The following is a 19,829-nucleotide window of genomic DNA, read 5'->3' as shown; positions in this document are numbered from 1 at the left end:
ATTAATAGACTCTGGAATATTTAATGAGGGAGAAGGAGTAGATGCCATTTTAAGGATTTTAATGAGGTAATTATACTTTTTTTGTTGAAAAACCAAATCAGATACACAATATTGTTCCAAGCAGAGTATTCTTATGTCTTAATACATGTCTGGAGGGGATCTTTAAAGCAGTATGGGATGTCAGAAAATGGCAAAACTAATATGACAAAAGACGACGTGCATTTTTTATATATTATCCCACACTTCCACTTCTATTTTACTGTAATGATGTCAGTATCACTCATTATATCACCTACAACAGTATTGAAATTTACATTTTATTTATGCCAAACTGTAAAAATTGCTTTTAATAATTTTATAGACCTCAATGGCTGTTTCTCTTATTATGTATTATAGGCCCTATTATGTTATTGTAGATTGTATGTTATTTGGCACTTCTCTACTGTGTTTTTTTGTTTGTTTTTTTGGATATTTGGTTCTTTCATAGGGTCATTTTTATATGTCAAAAATGACTGATTGTAGATGCAACTGAAATTTCCTTGTTGGAGAATTACCATAAAGCTCTCTTTAATCTTTCATTATCAGCTTGATTAAAAGTTTACCTCTAATGAGAGATGCTTTCATTTACTTTCTACTCAAATATACACTTTTTAAACATCTGAAAAAATTCCAGAAAAATAGGCCTACAGAAAACAATTTTGTTACAATTCATAAGCAAGACCCCTGATATCTCTATTCCTACTTGGCTGTAAAAAAAAAAAAAAAAAAAAAAAAATACATGACCTGTTATGCAGACAAAGGGATTTACTTGATTGTGTTTTGGTGTTGAATATTTGGGTGCATCAAACAGTTCTGAATGGAGAATAGAGGTATTAGAGGAGAACAGCGTGTTTATTTCTAATTGTAAAACTACTGAGACTACTGCAGTTAAAGAGAGGTGCCACTGATTTGGTATCAATTAAGGTGATATATAATGTTTTATAACTGTTAGGTTATGATTTATGGTGTTTTGAACAGTTATTAGAGTGTCCTGTTATTCTGTTGAGTACTGGCCTGGGCTGTGCTTTCTGATTGTGCGTCAGACAATTAGTTTACTGAATATTGTAATAAGGTCCAGTTGTTGTCTTGCAGCTCTGACCCTGTTGATGTTAACCTGCTCTGTCTCACTCACACTTAACATTATCAGTCTAATTACCACAAGCGTGCAAAAATTACCTTGTACACTGAAGGGCTGCTTTCACAAAGCACTGTGGTATTTTGTGAGTGTTTGTAATCGCCTGCAGCACTAAATTAATTTTTTGTTGTTTTATGAAGTTTAATGTTGAAGCCCACTGCTTAGACAGCACTGTGTGTTCTTGAGTTATAAACTAGATTATAATTTCATCTGTGATTATGTACATTGCAGACAAGTACTGTGAGTTTAACACATTTTTTTAAAGTCAAAATTTAAAATCAAGTACCAACATTGTACAGCTAGAATACAGTAACTCTGTATAGGTCATTAATGAAAAAAAAAAGATCTTGTGGGTAATTATATAAATATTTCTGGGATGCTCTCTAAATATCTTCTATCCATCACTCCTCCTGGGATATAATTTTGCATAATGTGTCAGATCCCTGTAGGGTGTCCACAGTTCTGAGTAAGATGATGACACAGGAGTATAATCACCCACCAGCACGTGCAGAATGCACGTAGGCGTGTCTGATCCTGTCCAGCCCAGATCCAGAGTCACACCAAAGTGTGGGATTCCAGCCGTAGCCTCTGCTGGTCTGATCCTCGAAGAGCAAGGTTTACCAGTCAGAGCCCTGCGTTGACTGCATCCAGCCAACCAAGGAGCCCAACAGCCAGCTTGCTGGCCAGGTGGAATGGTGGCAGGAGACCTACAGAGAATGCCCGAGGGCAGAAAACATCTTCGCCGGCTCTCCCAGACCCCTCATCCAGACCAGGGACCAGCACAAAAGTCCCGCAAGAAGCTCCAAGTTATCATCTGTGTGCTGCTGGTGGAACTGTGTGAGAGATTCACCTTCTTTGGCATTGTATGTAACACGATTCTCTTCTGCACTGTGAAGCTGGGCTACGATAACTACCTGGCTGCGACAGTCAACCTATGCTTTATAGGAGCCAGCACCCTGACCCCTGTGCTGGTTGGGTGGTTTGCAGAAACCTGCTTAGGAAGGACCAAGGTGCTCTATGTCTGTGCTTTCCTTCATTTCTTTGGTAAGACCCAATCTTGGACAGTATTTTTATGTTTAGAACAAAGCTTAATGACCGAGAGGCCAGCTGTGATAAACTGAATGCTGTTTTGACTTTTGTCAAAGAAATATAGAGGCAATATCTTTTCTCTGTTTTCTGTAGTGATAAATTTACATTTTCTATTACTTCACATTTCCAAAAACCAAGCAATAACAGTAGTTGAATTGTTCTAGGTGTAGTTTTATTCATTTTAAAATGCTGTGGGTAAAATCTGCACGTTTAAAAAACAAGAAGATATCTGAGTGTGGTAAAAATTAACATGGAAGATGCAAAATCCTCTGACACATTAGTATTATAAATCATTGAATGCCGGCATTGTGGTTTCCAGTTTCACCTCTTATCAAATCTTGCTCACTGTTAATCAAATTTAACCTCAGTGTGAGCTCATTTCTAGAGGGTTAGTCATTTATTTAGGTGCTTAGTCATCTGCTCCTGTCACACTTGTGTTTGAAATTTTGCTGCAACCAGATGCAATGACTTTCACCTGTTATTGTACTTTCTAGGCACAGCCATGCTGCCTGTGGTGGCTTTCCCCTTTGAAGATTTCTACATTGACACTCACCACATGACCCACCAGTTGGAACCTCGGGAGCAGCAGATCCTGTTCTACATTGGCCTCCTGGCTGCTGTGCTGGGCATCGGTGGCATCCGGGCCATCCTCTGTCCCATGGGAGCGTATAGCCTGCAGGGCTACAACCAGCACCAGCTCCTGTCCTTCTTCAACTGGTGGGTGGTGTTGCCTTTGGATACAGTCATTCAGTTAGTTAGCGAATAATCACGTTTGACGATTTAAAGTTTCATCATCATTTTGAAAAGTCTTCCATGGCAGTCCTTTACAGTTCAGCAATTCTTCATGGTGCTATTTTTTTGAAAAAGAAGACTACAACTGTGATCCCCCACTAGCAGGGCTAGAGGTTGGAGTAGAGTTAAGGCCATGAACCATTAGAATGTATCATCACGTTAGGAGCATGAATCAGCTTTTTTTGATAATAAGTTTTTTGGGAAGTCTGTGGAGTTTTCAACACTGAACAGTTCATCCTCTGAGGACAATGAACTGTTGTGTGCAGGAAATGTCAGAACGATCTGCTCAATAGTGTTTAATGTCCCTTAAGTATAACTGGAAATTCTTGGTCACTCCTATCCATGCCACATACAGACAGGTGACAAATTAAAGGAAAAACTGGTACAGGCCTGAGTGCTTGACCCCTACAGTTAGGGAATCTGGTGGCTCTGTTATGCTGTGGGGGGCATTTTGCTGGCATGGTATCTTTTTGAAGAATGGTGTTCCTCAACCTTGGCACTGATTCTACAAGTCTATGAACTCTTCTGGAGGGATGAACACCATTCTTCAAAAAGATATTCCCTCATTTGGTGTTTTGATGATGGTGGTGGAGAGTCCAAAATCTCCAATTGGTGTTCAATTGGGTTGAGATCTGGTGACTGTGAAGGCCATAGCATATGATCCACATCATTTTCATACTCATCAAACCATTCAGTTACCCCTCGTGCCCTATGGATGGAGGCATTGTCAAAGTTGTCAGAACAACTTTGCGCTGATTTGCAGTGACCCTTCCCTCCAAGGGGACAAGTGGATCCAAACCATGCCAGCAAAATGCCCCCCAAAGCATAACAGAGCCACCAGATCCCCTCACTGTAGGGGTCAAGCATTCAGACCTGTACTGGTTTTTCCTTTAATTTGTCACTTGTCTGTATATCCATAGGTAAATCTAATGGAAATATGGCCATTAGTTTTCCAAATAACTTGTACTTGACCAGTTAAGGGTGAAATTTTGACCCAAGGCTGGCAAAACTGCTGAATAGCTATACCAAATGTGATGAAAATCAGGCCAGTGGTTGTTGGACAGACCAACATCTGAGACTGACTAATAAACTAACATTACCTTTCTTATGCCCTGCGGCTTTCTTTTTCTTTTTACCTTTAAGTTAGCTGATGACATCTAAAATCAGCTGGATCATGTTACTATGAAATACCTTATATTTGATGACTTTGTTGTTTTCATTATGTTTAGGTTCTACTGGTTGGTCAACCTGAATTCCACTGTGGTGTTTCTGGGTATTGCTTACATCCAGCAGTCTGTGGCCAAAAATCTGGGTTTCCTCATCCCCTTCACCTCCGTGCTGCTGGCACTCATTGCCATACACATGATGCGCAACAAACTCACCTACAAACCAAAGAAAGGTAACAAACATAGGAAAAAAGAGACCCACAGAAACAGGTATAAATGCTTGTATAGTGCAGTACCTGTTTGTACTTGCAAATATACTGTATACACACCAAATAAAGACTTCTCCTTCTTGTTTTCATCACAGGGGGATCCTTACTGACCACTCTGGGAGTTTTCCTAAACTCCTTCAAGATGTGCTGCCTTCACTATCGCCACCTGAGTGGAGATGTGGCATCTTGGCTGGACCGGGCCAAGGAGAACAATGGCGGTCGTTACAGCGAGACACATGTAGAGAACGTCAAAGTCCTGGCCAAGCTCTTCCCTCTTTATGGGCTTCAGCTGCTGTACAGAGCCTGCATCACACAGGCATGTCACTGGGAATATAATAAATCTTGATTGCAAAAGAATGAAAGAAGATCATCCTCAATGTTTTATATGTTTCCTACAGATTCCTTCAGGTTACTACATACAGACAATGAACTCAAACCTTCACCTGCACGACTTCCTGTTGCCAATTGCTGCCATGAATGTAATCAGCATCCTGCCTCTGCTACTGTTGGCCCCGCTGATCGAGTGTGTGACGACCTGCTATCTCTCCAAGGAGAAATCTCCTCTGGCGCCCGTAAAAGTCATTAGTGAGTATTTCCATTCGCACACATCACCAGTAATGCACACATCATTTCAATGTCTTCACCTAAATATCCCTATGTCTTTCTCACTCTTGCACCTCTCTTGTCCTCCCTCTTCCCTCCGGTCAATATTTTCTCAAAACCCCCCATTCTGTAGCCCCCTCTCACATTACCCCACCCTGTCTATCCTCCCCTTACAGCTCTGGGCCATGCATGTGCAGCTCTGTCGGTCCTGGTGGCGGGTTTAACTGAGCTGCAAAGGAAGGCTTACCCGCTGGTGGAGCAGACTCTCTCTGGGAAGGTTCTGCAAGTGTCGTCTATGCCGTGTTTCCAGCTGGCTCCCCAGTACATCCTCCTGGGTCTCGCCGAGGCACTCGTGACCCCTGCATGTGAGTGAGAGGTAGTCCAGTAAGCACCAATTTGATGATTTGCAAAAGACATCTAGGCATCTGGGTTATTCCCAAACAACTTGAATCTGTCAAATTATATACAAACCAATTGACACATGGCTAAGATGAAAAATTACCTTGTAAGCCAGAAATAATCAACATTTCTGCTTTTTCTTCTTCCTTGGTAGGCTCCCTCATATCTTTCCAGCTGACCCCGAGCCACATCAGAGGAATCTCCCTGCACTTCCTCACTCTGTCCTACGGAGGCGGCTGCTTTCTAGGAGCCTTCATCATTCAGCTGGTGTACTTTACATCAGGAGGTAAAAACACATTCATAAACAAATGAGTGTGACAGTGGATTGTGATTGAAAAAACACTCTTTCATTGGAACGATACCATCAACAATAATGTGACCATATTGATAATCAATTACAGGTAACTTCTACCCGAACATATTGCATGATGGGAATCTGGAGCGATTCTTCTTCCTCCTGGCCACACTGATGGCTATAAATACCTTTGTGTTTTGGAGTATATCTTACAGGTACATTATTACCTCTTACTACTGGGGCAATAAGTTAGTTGCTTGCATATTTTCAACAATTGGTTAGGACATTCTGTGGAAGAGCAAGGCAGATGTGTGGTCAAAAATATTGTGCTGCAGAAATTGCAGTAAATAGTCACACTGTGAGTTTTTGACAAACATGAACTCTATTGCTTTAAGAACTTGTGTAGCATGGCTATAAGTATGTTTTCTTGTTATCTATATCGTCCAGGTACATGGACCTGAGTGTGCAGGGCAAAGCACTGACCACCAGCCCTCTAACTGAGAAGCTGCTGCGATACAAGGCATGTCTGCGGTTCTATGATACTGTGGATCGCTCCTACACAAACAACTCCATTGAATCTATTTTATGACCAACTTCATTATGATCTCTACACTCTGTGGCGCTGGCGCTGCATGTTGCTATGTCAAAGTTATATTAATGAAATACGTAGACTGTACAGTTTGTTTGTTGTTGTTTTTTTAATAATTTGTGCACATATCAAACATTTTGTTTATATAACCACAACTTTGACAGAAATGTCATTTTATTTGTGTCAACATAGGCTAAGTATATAGTGACTTGATTAATTAGAGCGAAATGTGTACATTTAATAAATGTTTTAATGTTTAGAAATGTAAATAACACCACATAAGAATAAAATACCCAATAAAGACATATTAACATTGCTTGTTTGTTTTTTTAATCTGAGTCTATGTATCAAGCTAAAGAAAAGTGATTCTGCAAAGTAAATCTTGCTATATGGAAATTACAAATTCATGATGAGCTGAAAAAAAGAAAAAACAACAATTGAACATTGTCTTTTGATACTGAGAAAAAAACCCAATATAAAGCAAGAAATTCCACATGGCTTCACTTTTTGATTCATTATACAATTTCTCAATCAGTAAAAATGTGACCTTCACTGATGAAATGACCCATATTTGTTGCTTGTGAATTATTAACTCTATGAGTACATGAATTTCACTTTACTCAAACATGCACGTGCAAAACTTTGTGTATGGATGCAAATCATCCATACTCTTCTTTTTCTTTATCATAAACATGTACCCAGTCCCGCAGCTCACATGTATGACAGTGTACTGGTTTAGATGCGGCATATTTTCAGCGTTGAACCTAAATCAACACAAAACCCAGGATAGAGAGGTTTAGTGAATGTGCTTTTGATCTTGTGCAGCAGTGTCAAGTCCCCAAGACCAGAAATGCTGTAGAAGCACAGGATTCCTTCTTTATAATCAAGGTGCACTCCTACCTTCCGGGAGCGAGCCGGAGGAATTTGGCCAATGTGAAGATTATTGTGCCAAAACGTACAGCCAGATGGAAAGCAGACTAATTTCCAGGAGTGATTATTGTGGCCAAAAGAGCAATCTTTCCCTGAACCCTTTCTTTGAATGTTTTTGTATGCAACAGCCACCTCAACGATGCCAACATCCCATTCCACCTCCCAGTAGTGTCTGCCAGTCAGACCGACTTTGCCCAGAGCCTGGTGATAGTAGGTGAATCGATCAGTGTGATCAGGATGAGCCTGGTCACTGCCGCTCCATGATATCTCTCTGTTTCCATCAGACAGGCAGAGACATGCTGCAACTGTGTTGGGATCCACCTCAACTTTGGAATCTGCAGGGAAAGATGAAACACTCATTCAGCTGGTGAAGCTTTTGTTATGTTTGTGCAGTTATTTATGAAAATTGAATTTACATCATGCTTACAGCAGCTCAAAAGGTATCTTCTTGATGGTGTGTCCGCATGGTGCCTGGGCTCATTTGACACTGTGATGGACACAAAAAACTCTGATCATTCTCACTCTGTCTGTACAATAACAGGAAATAAACTGACCTGTCCAAACTTATAAAATATAGAAACTGGTCAAACTTACCCAAGTTTTCCTCACAATGACTAAACAATTCATTTTTCATTTGGTCGCACATATCTTTCAGTTTATTTTTCTGTGCAGTGACAAAATTTGACAGCGTGTCATGGCTTTCATGTGAGTCTGTGAACACAGGGAGGTCACCCAGGGCCTGGAAACCCTGCACAAGGCAAACAAAGAACAGATTTTTACAATTCAGAGACAAAAATTAAGCATAAAATGGTGTACACTTCAAAAGACTCTAAAACTTAAGTGCCACAATGATGGTCATCACCTCAAGAAACTTTGCGGGATCCTCTGTGAGTGAGAGCTGGTTGAGTTTATCCTCTCTCCCCTTCAGCTCTAACACGTGTCGCCTCAGTTGTCCGAGGCGACTGCTGGTCCAATCCACTCCAGATTTCTCTGCTTCTCCAACCCTCTCCCTCATCTCAGAGCACTTCCTCTCCACAGAGCGGATGTATAGACGGATGCGTTCCTCACACAGTCGCTCAAAGTCATTGCACACCTTGAACGTAGCATTCTTGTAGAGAACATGTATCATTTGTCTTTTTATGCCTGATAACATTTTTAAGTTACAGCACATTTTCAATAGTCCCAGGTTATTTAACAGTTCTGTCCATATAATGCAACACGGGTAACTGGATTCATAAACACATACATGATATGTCAAATACTTGAAAGTCATCTTATTCATAAATTGAGACAGTGGTTATATTTCCGACAGACAAAATAATATTTATTTTCTAAAGCTTTCAAATTGATTTGTATGTAAATTATTTACGTATTAATGCCTATAAAAACCATTCAAGTAAAACAATCTAAGAAGGAAGAATCATTCTTTGGTATAACTGCTCTCAACCTGTAGACACATGCAACAAGATGTAGCAAGTACAGCTTAATTTTTAAGGCATAGTTTGACATTTGGGGAAACATATTTATTCGCTTTCCTGCCTAGAGTTAAAGGACAAAATTGACATCACTTTAATCCCTGTACGCTACATATAAAGCTACAGTGAAGAGGCAGTTAGATCAGGAGGCCGTTCACACAAGGGGCAGCATTAGTGGCTGTGTGTTAAGTACAATTTTAAGGTACTTGTAAATATTATACTTTCTACTCCACTACATTTATTTGAGAGTTTGCAGTTCGACCAAAGAGACATTTCCCCTCACATGCATTCAAATAAGTGTTTGCAGGCGAAAGAGATTAAAATCTCCAATATCTCTCAAAAATGCATAGATTAAAGAAAAGTTTTGAACAAATTATCCAAATTTATGTAGCAGAGCTTTGTTTTTCTTCTTTCCTACCCGATGTATTGCAGCACCCCTCAGATTTATCTGATGACCCTTATAACGTATCAAACTAGCTCCACCTCGAGCAGCTACAACAGTAACATGCTGCTTATACAATGATGTTAAATTGATTTAATACATCAGTCACAACCCTATTTTCTGCAAAATGAACACTTTTACTTAAGTACTTTTAGTAAATTAAGCTGTTAATACTTATGTACTTTTACTTAAGTGGGATTTTTCATGCCGGACTTTTACTTGTAATGGAGTATTTTTACATTGCTGTCTTGGTACTTTTACTTAAGTACAGTATCTGTATACTTCTTCCACTGCTGTCAGTGAGACATATGATCAATCCAGGAAGGCTAGTTTGGGTGACAGATTTGTAAGTATGAAGGTTTAACAGATACCAAAATGTTGCTGACAGGATTTACAATTCTAGAAAGTTACCACAGATGCAATAATTTTATATTTTGCCAGGAAAATTATGATGTAAACATTTAAAATACAGTGTTTAGATTACAAAGTAAGTTTCTACTAGTTGCCTGACAACCTCACAGTGATGTCAAGACTCCTGGAAGTCACTGTGCCCAGAACATAACCTGTGAAACCACAATTTATCTCTGGGTTTTACTAGAATTAAACAAATATAACAACAACGTGATATAACATTGATTAGTGAGCTTTAGAGGTGCTGGTAGGTGGATTTTTTCATTTTTGGAAAGAGCCAGGCTAGTTGTTTCCCCCTGTTTCCACTCTTTATGCTAAGCTAAGCTATCCATCTCCTACGTGTAGTTTCATATCTAACATACATGCATCTCCCAAAATGTCAAACTATTCCTCCAGGGGTCACTAAACCAAAAAGATTGTGAACCATTTACATTCTTCCTGCTGGTATCTATAGTCTGCAAGTACCAAAGCTTGTTTTCTTCCCTTCAAATAAAGACATATTCTACCATTTATGTAGTATAAAAAAATAACTTCTACAGATAACAAAATTGCCCTGGTGAGATATCACCATCATCCATCACAGGAAACATGAATCATTCATAACATTCTTAACTCTTCTGTTCAGTGTGTCTGACCTGAATGTTTTCAGCATTGTTTTAGTCTGATATCAGTCAGTTTATACCCGCAGGGAGAAGTGGAATTTTCCAACAGGAAACATCCATTGCCACAGTGAAAAAAGTTTATTGCCACTTCTATGTCCTCTTTTCTAGGACATATTTGTCTACATGCGCAGCACTTAACTCAAATAACGCACTTTAATCCTCTTATATTCACATTTTGAAAAATAATATAGATGAATAAAGGACAACAAAAGATATCAATGTTTGTGGATCACACTCACTCTTGTGTCGTCTGCAGCCCGCCTCAACTCTGCCATTTTCTTCTCTGAATCCAGCACTCTGTCAGCAGTTTCCTGTTTAGACCTCTCCAGTTGTCTCTGTTGAAACAAAAATCCAGGATCTTTTCAGAACCTCAGTAACAGTAAAAGGACGGGCAACAAATGATTTAACCATAGAACTAAACTGAATTACCTGCATTGCTTCATATGCCACAGTGTCATGGCCTTTGTGATCATTAGTTAAACACAGGAGGCATATGCACTGCTGATCAGTGCAGCAGTAGATCTCCAGAAGTTTGCCATGACGGTCACAGATGCTTTCTTTGATCCCTTTAGAGGCTTGAATCAGCCTGTGCTTTTTTAGTGGTAGCACTTCAAAGTGAGGCTGCAGATGAGTCTTGCAGTAAGATGCCAAGCACACAAGACAGTGCATGCTAGCCTTTCGTTTTCTCCCTGAACAAGCATCACACTGCACATCACCAGGTGAAGCAAAGGTGTCCCCAGCAGCAGCACTGGTTGTCTTCTTGTGCTCCTCCAACAGTACAGCCAGCAGTGTGTTCTTCTTCAGAACAGGCCTGGGGCGAAACGCCTGTCTGCACTGAGGGCAGCTGTAGGTTCCTCGTCTGTTATTTGTATCCCAAAAGGTATTGATACATTTTACACAGAAACTGTGGCCACAGGCGGTTGTCACTGGATCCTCAAGTAACTGTAAACAGATCGGGCAGTCAAACAGCTCCTGATGATCCATTTTCTTCCGCTCGAACTGACGAGGTTACTTTCATTTTCACAGTAAGAGGAGTGTCTTGTTGGCAGCCTGTTCTCAGTGGGAGGGCACTGATATTGACTGAACTAAAACTGTCTCAATGGCAGTGAAAAAGTACAAATCCCCGTTACCACAGTAAAACATTGACTGAAAGTGGAAACTTCAAGTTCTATTTGAGTCATGGAAATTCATTCTAGTTTGTTATCAATATGTCTGACATATAAATAATAACTCTGCTATTTCTAAGCTTTGAACTGCACCTCATGGTCTTTATTAGGGAACAGGGTTGGCTCAAGTGTCATCATGTGACCTAAGTGTGGAAAGAGATTGTAACCTTTCTCCACGGTCATTCACTGAAAAAGGTGGACCTTTAGTTGTGATTATTCACTCACACACTGGAATACTTGCTTTAAAGAATACTTAAAGCTGGACTTCTCTCTCCCCCCTCTGGAAGTGAAAGTATTTACAAAAACACTGTCAACACATGCTTACATCGTAGGCTCTGCTGTAGCCTAATGTGATGCTACTGTTACGGCTGTAAAACGGTGGATAAATTGTTTTGAGCGTCACACAACCCCCACGAAATGACCCGTTTCACTATCAGAATCTGATCCATTTGGTCCGATAACATGGAAAGTCTCAAAGAGCCGCACAATTCAATTATTTTACCCCCTTTAAGTTAGCAGAGGGCTAACCTGGAGTTAGCCGTCTCTGGGTGCGCATTAAAAAACAGCCAGTGTGGGAATGTCCCTCCAGACATGAGATTTAAAAACTCTGTATGAAATAGAGAGAGATTTATCTGGCTGTGATGGGTTTAATCAGCATTGTTTTAACTCGTTTGGCAAGGGCTTGAATGTAACGGACATTCATTTATATGTAAAAGTTCCACAATGCAAGCTGCTGTAATCAAAATGTTTTTATTCAAAATGAGTGGCTTAACTATGTGTAATGTGAAAGTGGTCACTTGTAACGACAAACCACTTCCCCTCATACAATGCCTTGTAGAGCTCAATTAGGTGTTTAAACATCTTTCAGCTCATTTATTTTGATTTTCCAGCCTGCAACTTTACTGTTTTGATTCACTGTCACTGTGCTCATCAGTATCATTTTCAGCCACAGCAGCTGTTTTCACTGAAAAACTTCAGATAACGGACTGATCGTTATTTAGAGAGGGAGGGAGATGGTGGAAAATGGGCGAGGCACATCAAATAGTTTTTTAAGCACTGGGGAGGGACTTATGTTGACTTAGGGGAGGGACAGACAACTTTAAATGGTTGCATTTTATATTTATTTTAAATACGTGTTTCACCAGCATTTATTTAATGTCTGCTTTTCTGCTTTGCAACTACCACATAATGTATGTTTTATTCAAGACACCCAACAATAGTGATTTCAGTTAAAAGATTTAATCATTGAAATACATCAAGTCACTGGTTGGTAAGTATAGAAATAATAACAACACCTTAAATCACAATTTACAGTACACCAATGATCAATATTACAGCATTACAAAGTAAACAGAAAAGGAAACTATGTACAGTGGTGCATTAAAAAACCCCATCTGGGTAATGTGTTTACGAAGTAAAAAATTAAAAAGTTTGACTCTTTATTTGAGAATAGCGTTAAAGCAGTCAGCTACATAAACAATAACATTTATTTTCATTTTATGCTTTTATTATTATTGGCTGTTTTGTGAAAACGGTCACTGTAACATTACAAACATCACATTTCAAGCATTTCAATTCCCATTTTTTGCATCTCCTGCAAGCTAGCGCCTTTCTTTTTTCTCTCTTTCCCTCTCTGCTCCACTCTTCCTATTTTTTTCCACCATCCATCTTGCTGCTAAGTCATTTAGCTGCACTAAATGCACTTGCTGCCAAATGAAACATGTAACTGCCAGCTCCTCTCTAAGTACTACCCAGTAGTGTCTGCCAGTCAGTCCGACTTTGCACAGAGCCTGGTGATAATAGGTGAATCGATCAGTGTGATCAAGATGAGCCTGGTCACTGCCGCTCCATGATATCTCTCTGTTTCCATCAGACAGGCAGAGACATGCTGCAACTGTGTTGGGATCCACCTCAACTTTGGAGTCTGCAGGGAAAGATGAAACACTCATTTGGCTGGTGAAGCTTTTGTGTATGTTTGTGCAGTTATTTATGAACAATTAATTTACATCATGCTTACAGGAGCTCAGAAGATATCTTCTTAATGGTGCTTCCTCTTCATGAAGAAACTCTGATTGTGCTCTCTCTGTCTGTACAATAACAGGAAATAAACTGACCTGTCCAAACTTAACATAAAATATAGAAACTAGTCACACTTACCCAAGTTTTTCTCAAAATTAATAATCAATTCCTTTTCTTTCAGTTTATCTTTCTGTGCAGTGACAAACTTTGACAGCGTGTCAAGTCTTTTATGCAAATCTGTGAACACAGGGAGGTCACCCAGGGCCTGGAAACCCTGCACAAGGCAAACAAAGCACAGTTTTACAATTCAGAAACAAAAAATAAGCACAGTGATGTCAAGACTCCTGGAAGTTACTGTGCCCAGAACATAACCTGTGAAACCACAACCGATCATCTTAAGACTCAGGGTTTTATTTGGATTAAACAAACATGATATAACGTTCATTAGTGAGCTTTAGACAGAAGATGTTTTCAGTTCAGGTTTTCAGATGTTATGTCATTTCAGCAAATTTTTAAACGGTTCTTGTATCATCTGTTCATTCATTTTTTGGAAAAATGGAAAAACGAGTCAGAATTCCGTTCTGCTTGTTTTTGTAGGTGTTAAAATGGAAAATTACTGTTTTCTTGTTTTCATATTGAAATGGGTAATCTAAAAGGCTTTTTTTTTTTTTTTTTTTGAAATAGCATATCCTATAATGTACAAGGTTTACTGCATTAAACCTCACCAGTGAAATTTTTTTCAGCCTCACCGATATGTTATTAAGCATTGTAGTTAAAACAGTGATTATGTGATGCTCTATGAATACCATAAGATGAGTCAACTCTCTTATTCCCTAATTGATTCTTTGATTTGACATGCTCACATGCTACAGTGACATCTAGTGGCCACACCATTTAACACATGTAAAATAATTGAATTGGTGAGAGAGTATAGTGACCAACCCAGGATGTCTTTCCAAAACAAAACATACATCAAAACTGAGGTTATATAATTATCATTACGATGCTTGGCTAGGCTATACCTATTTATTTATCTATCTATTTCTTGTCTAATAATACCTTTGACCTTGATGACGCTGCAGTCCAAAGTGGAGACGGTACAACAGCTTGAATGAAAGCAGAACTGCCCTGGTGTTTAGTGTGTGATGTTTTGAGCTGCATAATTAAAAAGGACATATGTTGAGCCAAACAATACCTTAAAACAACACAAAAAAACACAAAAGCAAACATGATGAAAAAAAGAAAAAGAAAAAAAAAAGCCAAAATATGTCATGAAGCTATGTTTGGCTTCAACCAGCTGATGATGACAGCATGAATCCTCAGAGGTGTCAGTGTGAATTTTGTGAAATGAACCAACTGTTGCTTACCAGCAGTTCTTTGGGTCTGATGGAGTTATCTGTGTGAATGCAAAGCTTCCCTGCGGTTAATGGACAAGTCTTGGATTCAAGAAACATGCACACTGCTCCCAGCAGCTGCAGGTTACACTTTTTGATGGGTACGACGGCTAAAAATCTGTCTGAGTAGTTCATGGCCAAAGGAAAAACTTCTTCCTCGCACGTCTGCTCTTCACAAACCTGGATAAAGAGACAGCAGACAATGCAGCAATGTTCAGCTTTTGGAATCGGTATAACCCACCCTGCAGTGACCTCACCTATTTTCCAGCACTTGAAATGTATATAAAACTTTCATGTGATAACAAAACAAAAGACTAATCACATAAAGAGCACATATAAATTCAATGACACACATAGTTGGGGCCCCACCCAAAAATTTACGCCCACCCTAATCGGTTGCGACATCATAAATTAATTCGAAATAGATTATTTTACAAAGGATGAATTAAGTCTCAGACACATACTGTCAATAGAGTCGCATTTCTGCTGTTCATTCACTAGGAAATGAATCAAGCCACAATCAGCCAGGCGAAAAAACCACCCCGCGCAGCACGCGGAAACATACTTTTTTCATTCGTCATATTTTCATAAAATAATTAAAAATATAAAGAAATTGTCTAGACCGATTTTTTTCGCACCATAATGTTCAGGGGGGCTTTCCATATCATACCCGCCAATTCATATCCAAATCCATTCACGGTAAATATGAAAAAAATGTCAAAATAAAAGGCAAGTCGCAAGAGGTAGGTCTGGTGTGCGTCACCGCCGACCCGATATATTTATTTCAAAAATTAATTAAAAATCTCCGGTAGGTCAGAACCTGACAATATTTACATGAAAATAAAGCCAAAAAGCTCAAGATTGTTTACAGATAGATGTTGATCAGAAATATTAGACTGAGTGTAAAAAATCGAACATAATTCTTGACTGAGGCAAAGCACAAGCGCTCCTGTAAAACCAACGGCGATAAAACACACAGGGCAGCATTGCATTGGGGAGTGCATACGTGTGCATGGAAATATTAACGTTATCTAAAATAATAACAGCAGCTTGTAAAGACAACATGTGAGGCATATAAAAGAAATTCTCGGGTGTCCCACATATCGAAGCTCGCAGTATCATAAACACGGTCTACATGACCGGACTTTAGAAATGGTAAGAAATGACAGAAAACGACACATTTGGTTAATATAAGGAATAATCAGTCGGAAATGAGAGCTAGGGGTCTTATCGACTGTCCGAAAAATGCAAACAGCGCTCAGTAAAACAGTATAAAACAGATCAAGAGGCTTTAAAGTCGAGCACAGAAATAATAAGACTTGTCAGCACTCGGTCTTTCTGTGTACCTCCAACATCCAAGTAGCGACCATCCTCCTCATAAACGGCTGAATATCTTTCTGGACACCTTTGAAATAGGAATATTGGGGTAGAAACCTCTCTTCTATGGTCAACAAGCTCTGCAGGACTCTGTCATCGCACAGGAGTTTTGGATCGGGACGAGCTCGTATGATGATGTCCACTTCGAGGCAGAGCAGCTCCATGGTGCTGGTGCTTTTACTTAAGTACAAAAGTAGGATTTCTCTCTCGGAAACGCGATAGCAGTGTCGCAGAGCACAAATGCAAAAGGATGGATGGGGAAGTCTTTAAGGGGCATCGTTGAGAACTTCCTCTCTTCCCACAGCGCGCCTCTACTTTCATCCACCTGGCCAGATCAGGCGCATTTCAAGCCTGCCCTGCATGCGCCACCGACGTAATTCACTTCACTACCTCTACATGTCACTCTTTCCCCTATTTTGGCGTGCAACTTTCAGTTAACTTGATCAACCCTTTCACAGCTGTAACTACTTCCTCTCCTCTCCTCCTAAAGGAGCAGAGGAGAGATACTTCCTCTCCTCTCCTCCTTTAGAGGAGAGGAGAAAGTATCTCTCCTCTCCCATTTCAAAACTATCTCTCCTCTGCTCCTTTAGGAGGAGAGGAGAGGAAGTAGGCTATCTCTTCCTCTTCTCTAAAGGAGGAGAGGAGAGGAAGTATCTAGAAAAACGCCTCTCCCCTGATTAAAAGTTAGGCTAAGTTTACTCCAGAAATAAATCCAACAAACTGTATAGGAGTAGAAATATTTAAACGTTAACAACAGTCCTCCCGGCTGGGAGCGCATTCAAATGTTATCTTCCGTCATTGCTGTGTGAGAAAAACATGAAATAGTTTGTCTGTGAAATTATGTGTGTGATATTTGAACATTTTAAGGGACTAAACGTGGAGACAACCCTGAAAAAGAAGAAACGTGAAGACACGTTCATGCGAGATTTGGGCGGAACGCGAGATATTTTTTTTTTTGGTCGCCAAGGAAACGAGGGCTGCGTTCAGTGTCTTTGCGGTGTGTGTTTTTGTCCCTTGTAATGTTTGTGCTAAGCAGGGAGGATTTCACACGATGGACTTGCCGGAGACGATCAGAAGACGATTAGAGGACTTTTCTCGGAATGTTTTATTTGACCAGAGTCGGACTCAGCCTCTCCCAAAAGAGCATGAGACGTTTTTGCCGCACGGTAAACTCAAAATGCAGCTGGCGTAATGGACGCATTAGCATTGTAGAAGCTAAGTTAGCAAAAGGGAGAAGAAGCAGACCCTTATGTTTAACGATACACTGAGCTTTGTTTTGTTACTATCACGTGTTAAACATGGGCTGTTTATCTTCTCCCTCCTTGTCTGTTCTGTTGGGTTATTTTGTTTCCAGACAAACGGGTTCTGTCCAGTCTCCACCTCCAGATGTCTCTGTTCTTTAACATGTGGTTCTTCCCCCTGTGGTGGATCAGTGAAACTGTGATGCTGCACCTCAAGGTAAGGCATAAAGAGAGGGGAGAGGAGGGGGAGATGGGAGGAATGTGTGAAAGCGGGGAATGAGGAGTCTGGGCCAATATAAACTGTAAACATTACAAATCATCCATAAAAACCTCCACCAGCAGACACAGGAACAGCTTCTTTCCAGAAGCTGTGGACTTTAAATCACTGGACTCAGCCCTATTTTAATCCCTGCACTGGTCACTTTCAGATATTTCATTAAACTCGATTTAACATTGTATATTGCATTCAACCTTCACTGTTAATAATTTAATTAGTTATTGCACAAGTCACGTTTAATTTTTACACGTCACTATTTCTTTGTATTTCCTTTGTACAGTCAATATTTCAAGTTTTATATCCCATTTCAAAACTATTAATATTACATTCTGTAAATATATTTTACAGTTTTCATTTAATTTTAGTACTACTTTGTTTGTTTTGTTATTTCATTAATATTATTATTACATTACTCTTGTTATACTTTTATTCTTCTATGTTGCATTTGTGGCAGCGAACACTAGGACAAAGTCTTCACATGCATACTTGGTTAATAAACAGATTCTGATGATCATAGCTGTGATTATGATTTTAGGAAAAGTGTACGAGAATAATAAGACCCCCAAACTAAATCAGAGACAGATTTGGCCCTTAACATGACCATAGTGGCTGGTCCTAAACTAAGTCAGTTCAAGTAAAAGTTAATTGTACTTGGAGAATGATGGACATGTGTTGTTCTCTTTGAAGAACATGAAGCAGCCAAACTGTCAACTTTATAATTATCCTGAAGGAAATTTGGTTTGCAGGAAGGCATAACACACAGGTGACAGGAATATTCACTTCACCAACCTCTGAAATATGTCTGACTTTGAGTTAAGTTAGTATTAACCAAGAGAAATGCATCAGTACATTGTAAAAGCAGTGACATGTATAATATTAAAGTCAGCCGCAAATACCGTGATACATGAGATAAATTATTGTGAACAACAGTTGGTCGGGTATTTGTTTTTACCAGCATTCATTTTAATTAAGTTTAGACCTAGAAACAAGTAAGAATATTTCATGCCATAAAAGCCCATTTGAATAAATCACATCCATCTAAACTCAGTTCATTTGACTGCATTGTTGTAATTGTCATTTCTACCAGTATCCTGCCTTGCCAGAGTACTACAAGTTCATCCTTGTCACTGTCCTCATCCTGATGACTCTGATTGAGGCTATTAGATTGTATCTTGGTTATGCTGGGAACCTGCAAGAAAAGGTAGCATCACTCACACAAACATAGACGTAGTTGATGTAGAATGGATCAACACAACACACACAAATGAAGAGAATATTTACTCCAGTGAGTGAAAGGCAGACATTCAAATGATGACTGTGTTTGTGGAAGGTCCCAGAGCTGGCTGGATTTTGGCTGCTGAGCATCCTGCTGCAGTTTCCACTAATCCTGTTTCAGCTCTTCAATGAAGCCATTCTCATACAGCCGCTGGAGAGAGGAGTTCACATAGTTCTTGCCATTTTCATACTCACACAGGTATGTACATTACTTTTATAAACTGACTGTTGTAGTTTTACCATCTCCACCCTTAGCATTGCATATAACTTAAATGCAGGTTACATTGTGAATGTTTTTCTAGCTTTTATTTGGTGATTGTCATTGATTCAATTTAAATTTCTTTAAATTTTTCATTCCTGAATGATCCAGGCCCTCTCTGGATTTGTGGCACTCCGGGACATGGTCCGACACACAGAAAGCCAATTTCATCTCAGACAGTTTGACTGAATTCTCAGTTCTCCCTCCTGCATCAGGACACCTCCTTACTTCACACCTCCAAGACTGAGAGACTGACAACAAACATCACTTTTGTATTGTGCATCGCAAAATGGGAAATTTTCTGCCCACGACTGATTATTAAAGTGAAGAACTGAACGTTTTTGTATTTTATTAACATTATATTCCATGGGATGTTGTTTTTGCAGTGTTGCAAATAAATCAAATTTATATTACACGCAGCCTGTGTATCATTCATTAGGCAGTTAATGTACTGTGTCACAGACTTTGTGATGTACTCTGAGAATCCAGGCATGAAGATTTGTCATCAGAATCTTGTCCCTACCA

At 39.5% G+C, this 19,829-nt stretch overlaps 4 protein-coding genes across 6 annotated transcripts; 2 read left to right on the top strand and 2 right to left on the bottom strand.

Annotated features, from left to right (window-relative positions):
• Positions 1 to 1,584: 1,584 nt before the first annotated feature.
• On the top strand, positions 1,585 to 6,376 carry slc15a5 (solute carrier family 15 member 5). The gene is made up of 9 exons (XM_067589238.1): positions 1,585 to 2,218; positions 2,758 to 2,980; positions 4,285 to 4,454; positions 4,586 to 4,806; positions 4,889 to 5,075; positions 5,270 to 5,458; positions 5,647 to 5,778; positions 5,894 to 6,002; positions 6,235 to 6,376. Exons 1-9 carry the CDS (start codon positions 1,867 to 1,869, stop codon positions 6,374 to 6,376), a joined length of 1,725 nt encoding a protein of 574 aa, XP_067445339.1. The 5' UTR covers positions 1,585 to 1,866.
• A 232-nt stretch (positions 6,377 to 6,608) lies between these two features.
• Positions 6,609 to 11,363, bottom strand: LOC137182778 (E3 ubiquitin/ISG15 ligase TRIM25-like). The gene is made up of 6 exons (XM_067589237.1): positions 10,726 to 11,363; positions 10,536 to 10,631; positions 8,169 to 8,414; positions 7,901 to 8,054; positions 7,734 to 7,793; positions 6,609 to 7,641 (listed from the first exon to the last, which is right to left on the bottom strand). The coding sequence occupies exons 1-6, from the start codon at positions 11,278 to 11,280 to the stop codon at positions 7,112 to 7,114; spliced, it is 1,641 nt and encodes a 546-aa protein (XP_067445338.1). The 5' UTR covers positions 11,281 to 11,363; the 3' UTR covers positions 6,609 to 7,111.
• A 1,322-nt stretch (positions 11,364 to 12,685) lies between these two features.
• Positions 12,686 to 16,750, bottom strand: LOC137182777 (G1/S-specific cyclin-D2-like). 3 transcript variants are annotated; one of them, XM_067589236.1, is made up of 6 exons: positions 16,222 to 16,750; positions 14,849 to 15,055; positions 14,541 to 14,636; positions 13,620 to 13,755; positions 13,480 to 13,549; positions 12,686 to 13,386 (listed from the first exon to the last, which is right to left on the bottom strand). In XM_067589236.1, the coding sequence occupies exons 1-5, from the start codon at positions 16,414 to 16,416 to the stop codon at positions 13,518 to 13,520; spliced, it is 666 nt and encodes a 221-aa protein (XP_067445337.1). In that variant the 5' UTR covers positions 16,417 to 16,750; the 3' UTR covers positions 12,686 to 13,386; positions 13,480 to 13,517. The 3 variants fall into 3 exon arrangements, with proteins under 3 accessions (XP_067445337.1, XP_067445335.1, XP_067445336.1); XM_067589234.1 differs by lacking the exon at positions 13,480 to 13,549; XM_067589235.1 differs by lacking the exons at positions 13,480 to 13,549; positions 14,541 to 14,636.
• A 448-nt stretch (positions 16,751 to 17,198) lies between these two features.
• Positions 17,199 to 19,719, top strand: tmem17 (transmembrane protein 17). Its single transcript, XM_067589232.1, has 5 exons — positions 17,199 to 17,418; positions 17,607 to 17,710; positions 18,858 to 18,971; positions 19,101 to 19,244; positions 19,416 to 19,719. Exons 1-5 carry the CDS (start codon positions 17,304 to 17,306, stop codon positions 19,491 to 19,493), a joined length of 555 nt encoding a protein of 184 aa, XP_067445333.1. The 5' UTR covers positions 17,199 to 17,303; the 3' UTR covers positions 19,494 to 19,719.
• Positions 19,720 to 19,829: the final 110 nt, after the last annotated feature.

The sequence above is a fragment of the Thunnus thynnus genome, chromosome 5 (assembly GCF_963924715.1).
Source record: "Thunnus thynnus chromosome 5, fThuThy2.1, whole genome shotgun sequence".
Lineage (NCBI taxonomy): Eukaryota > Metazoa > Chordata > Actinopteri > Scombriformes > Scombridae > Thunnus > Thunnus thynnus.
This window is presented reverse-complemented; position numbering and strand designations above follow the sequence as displayed.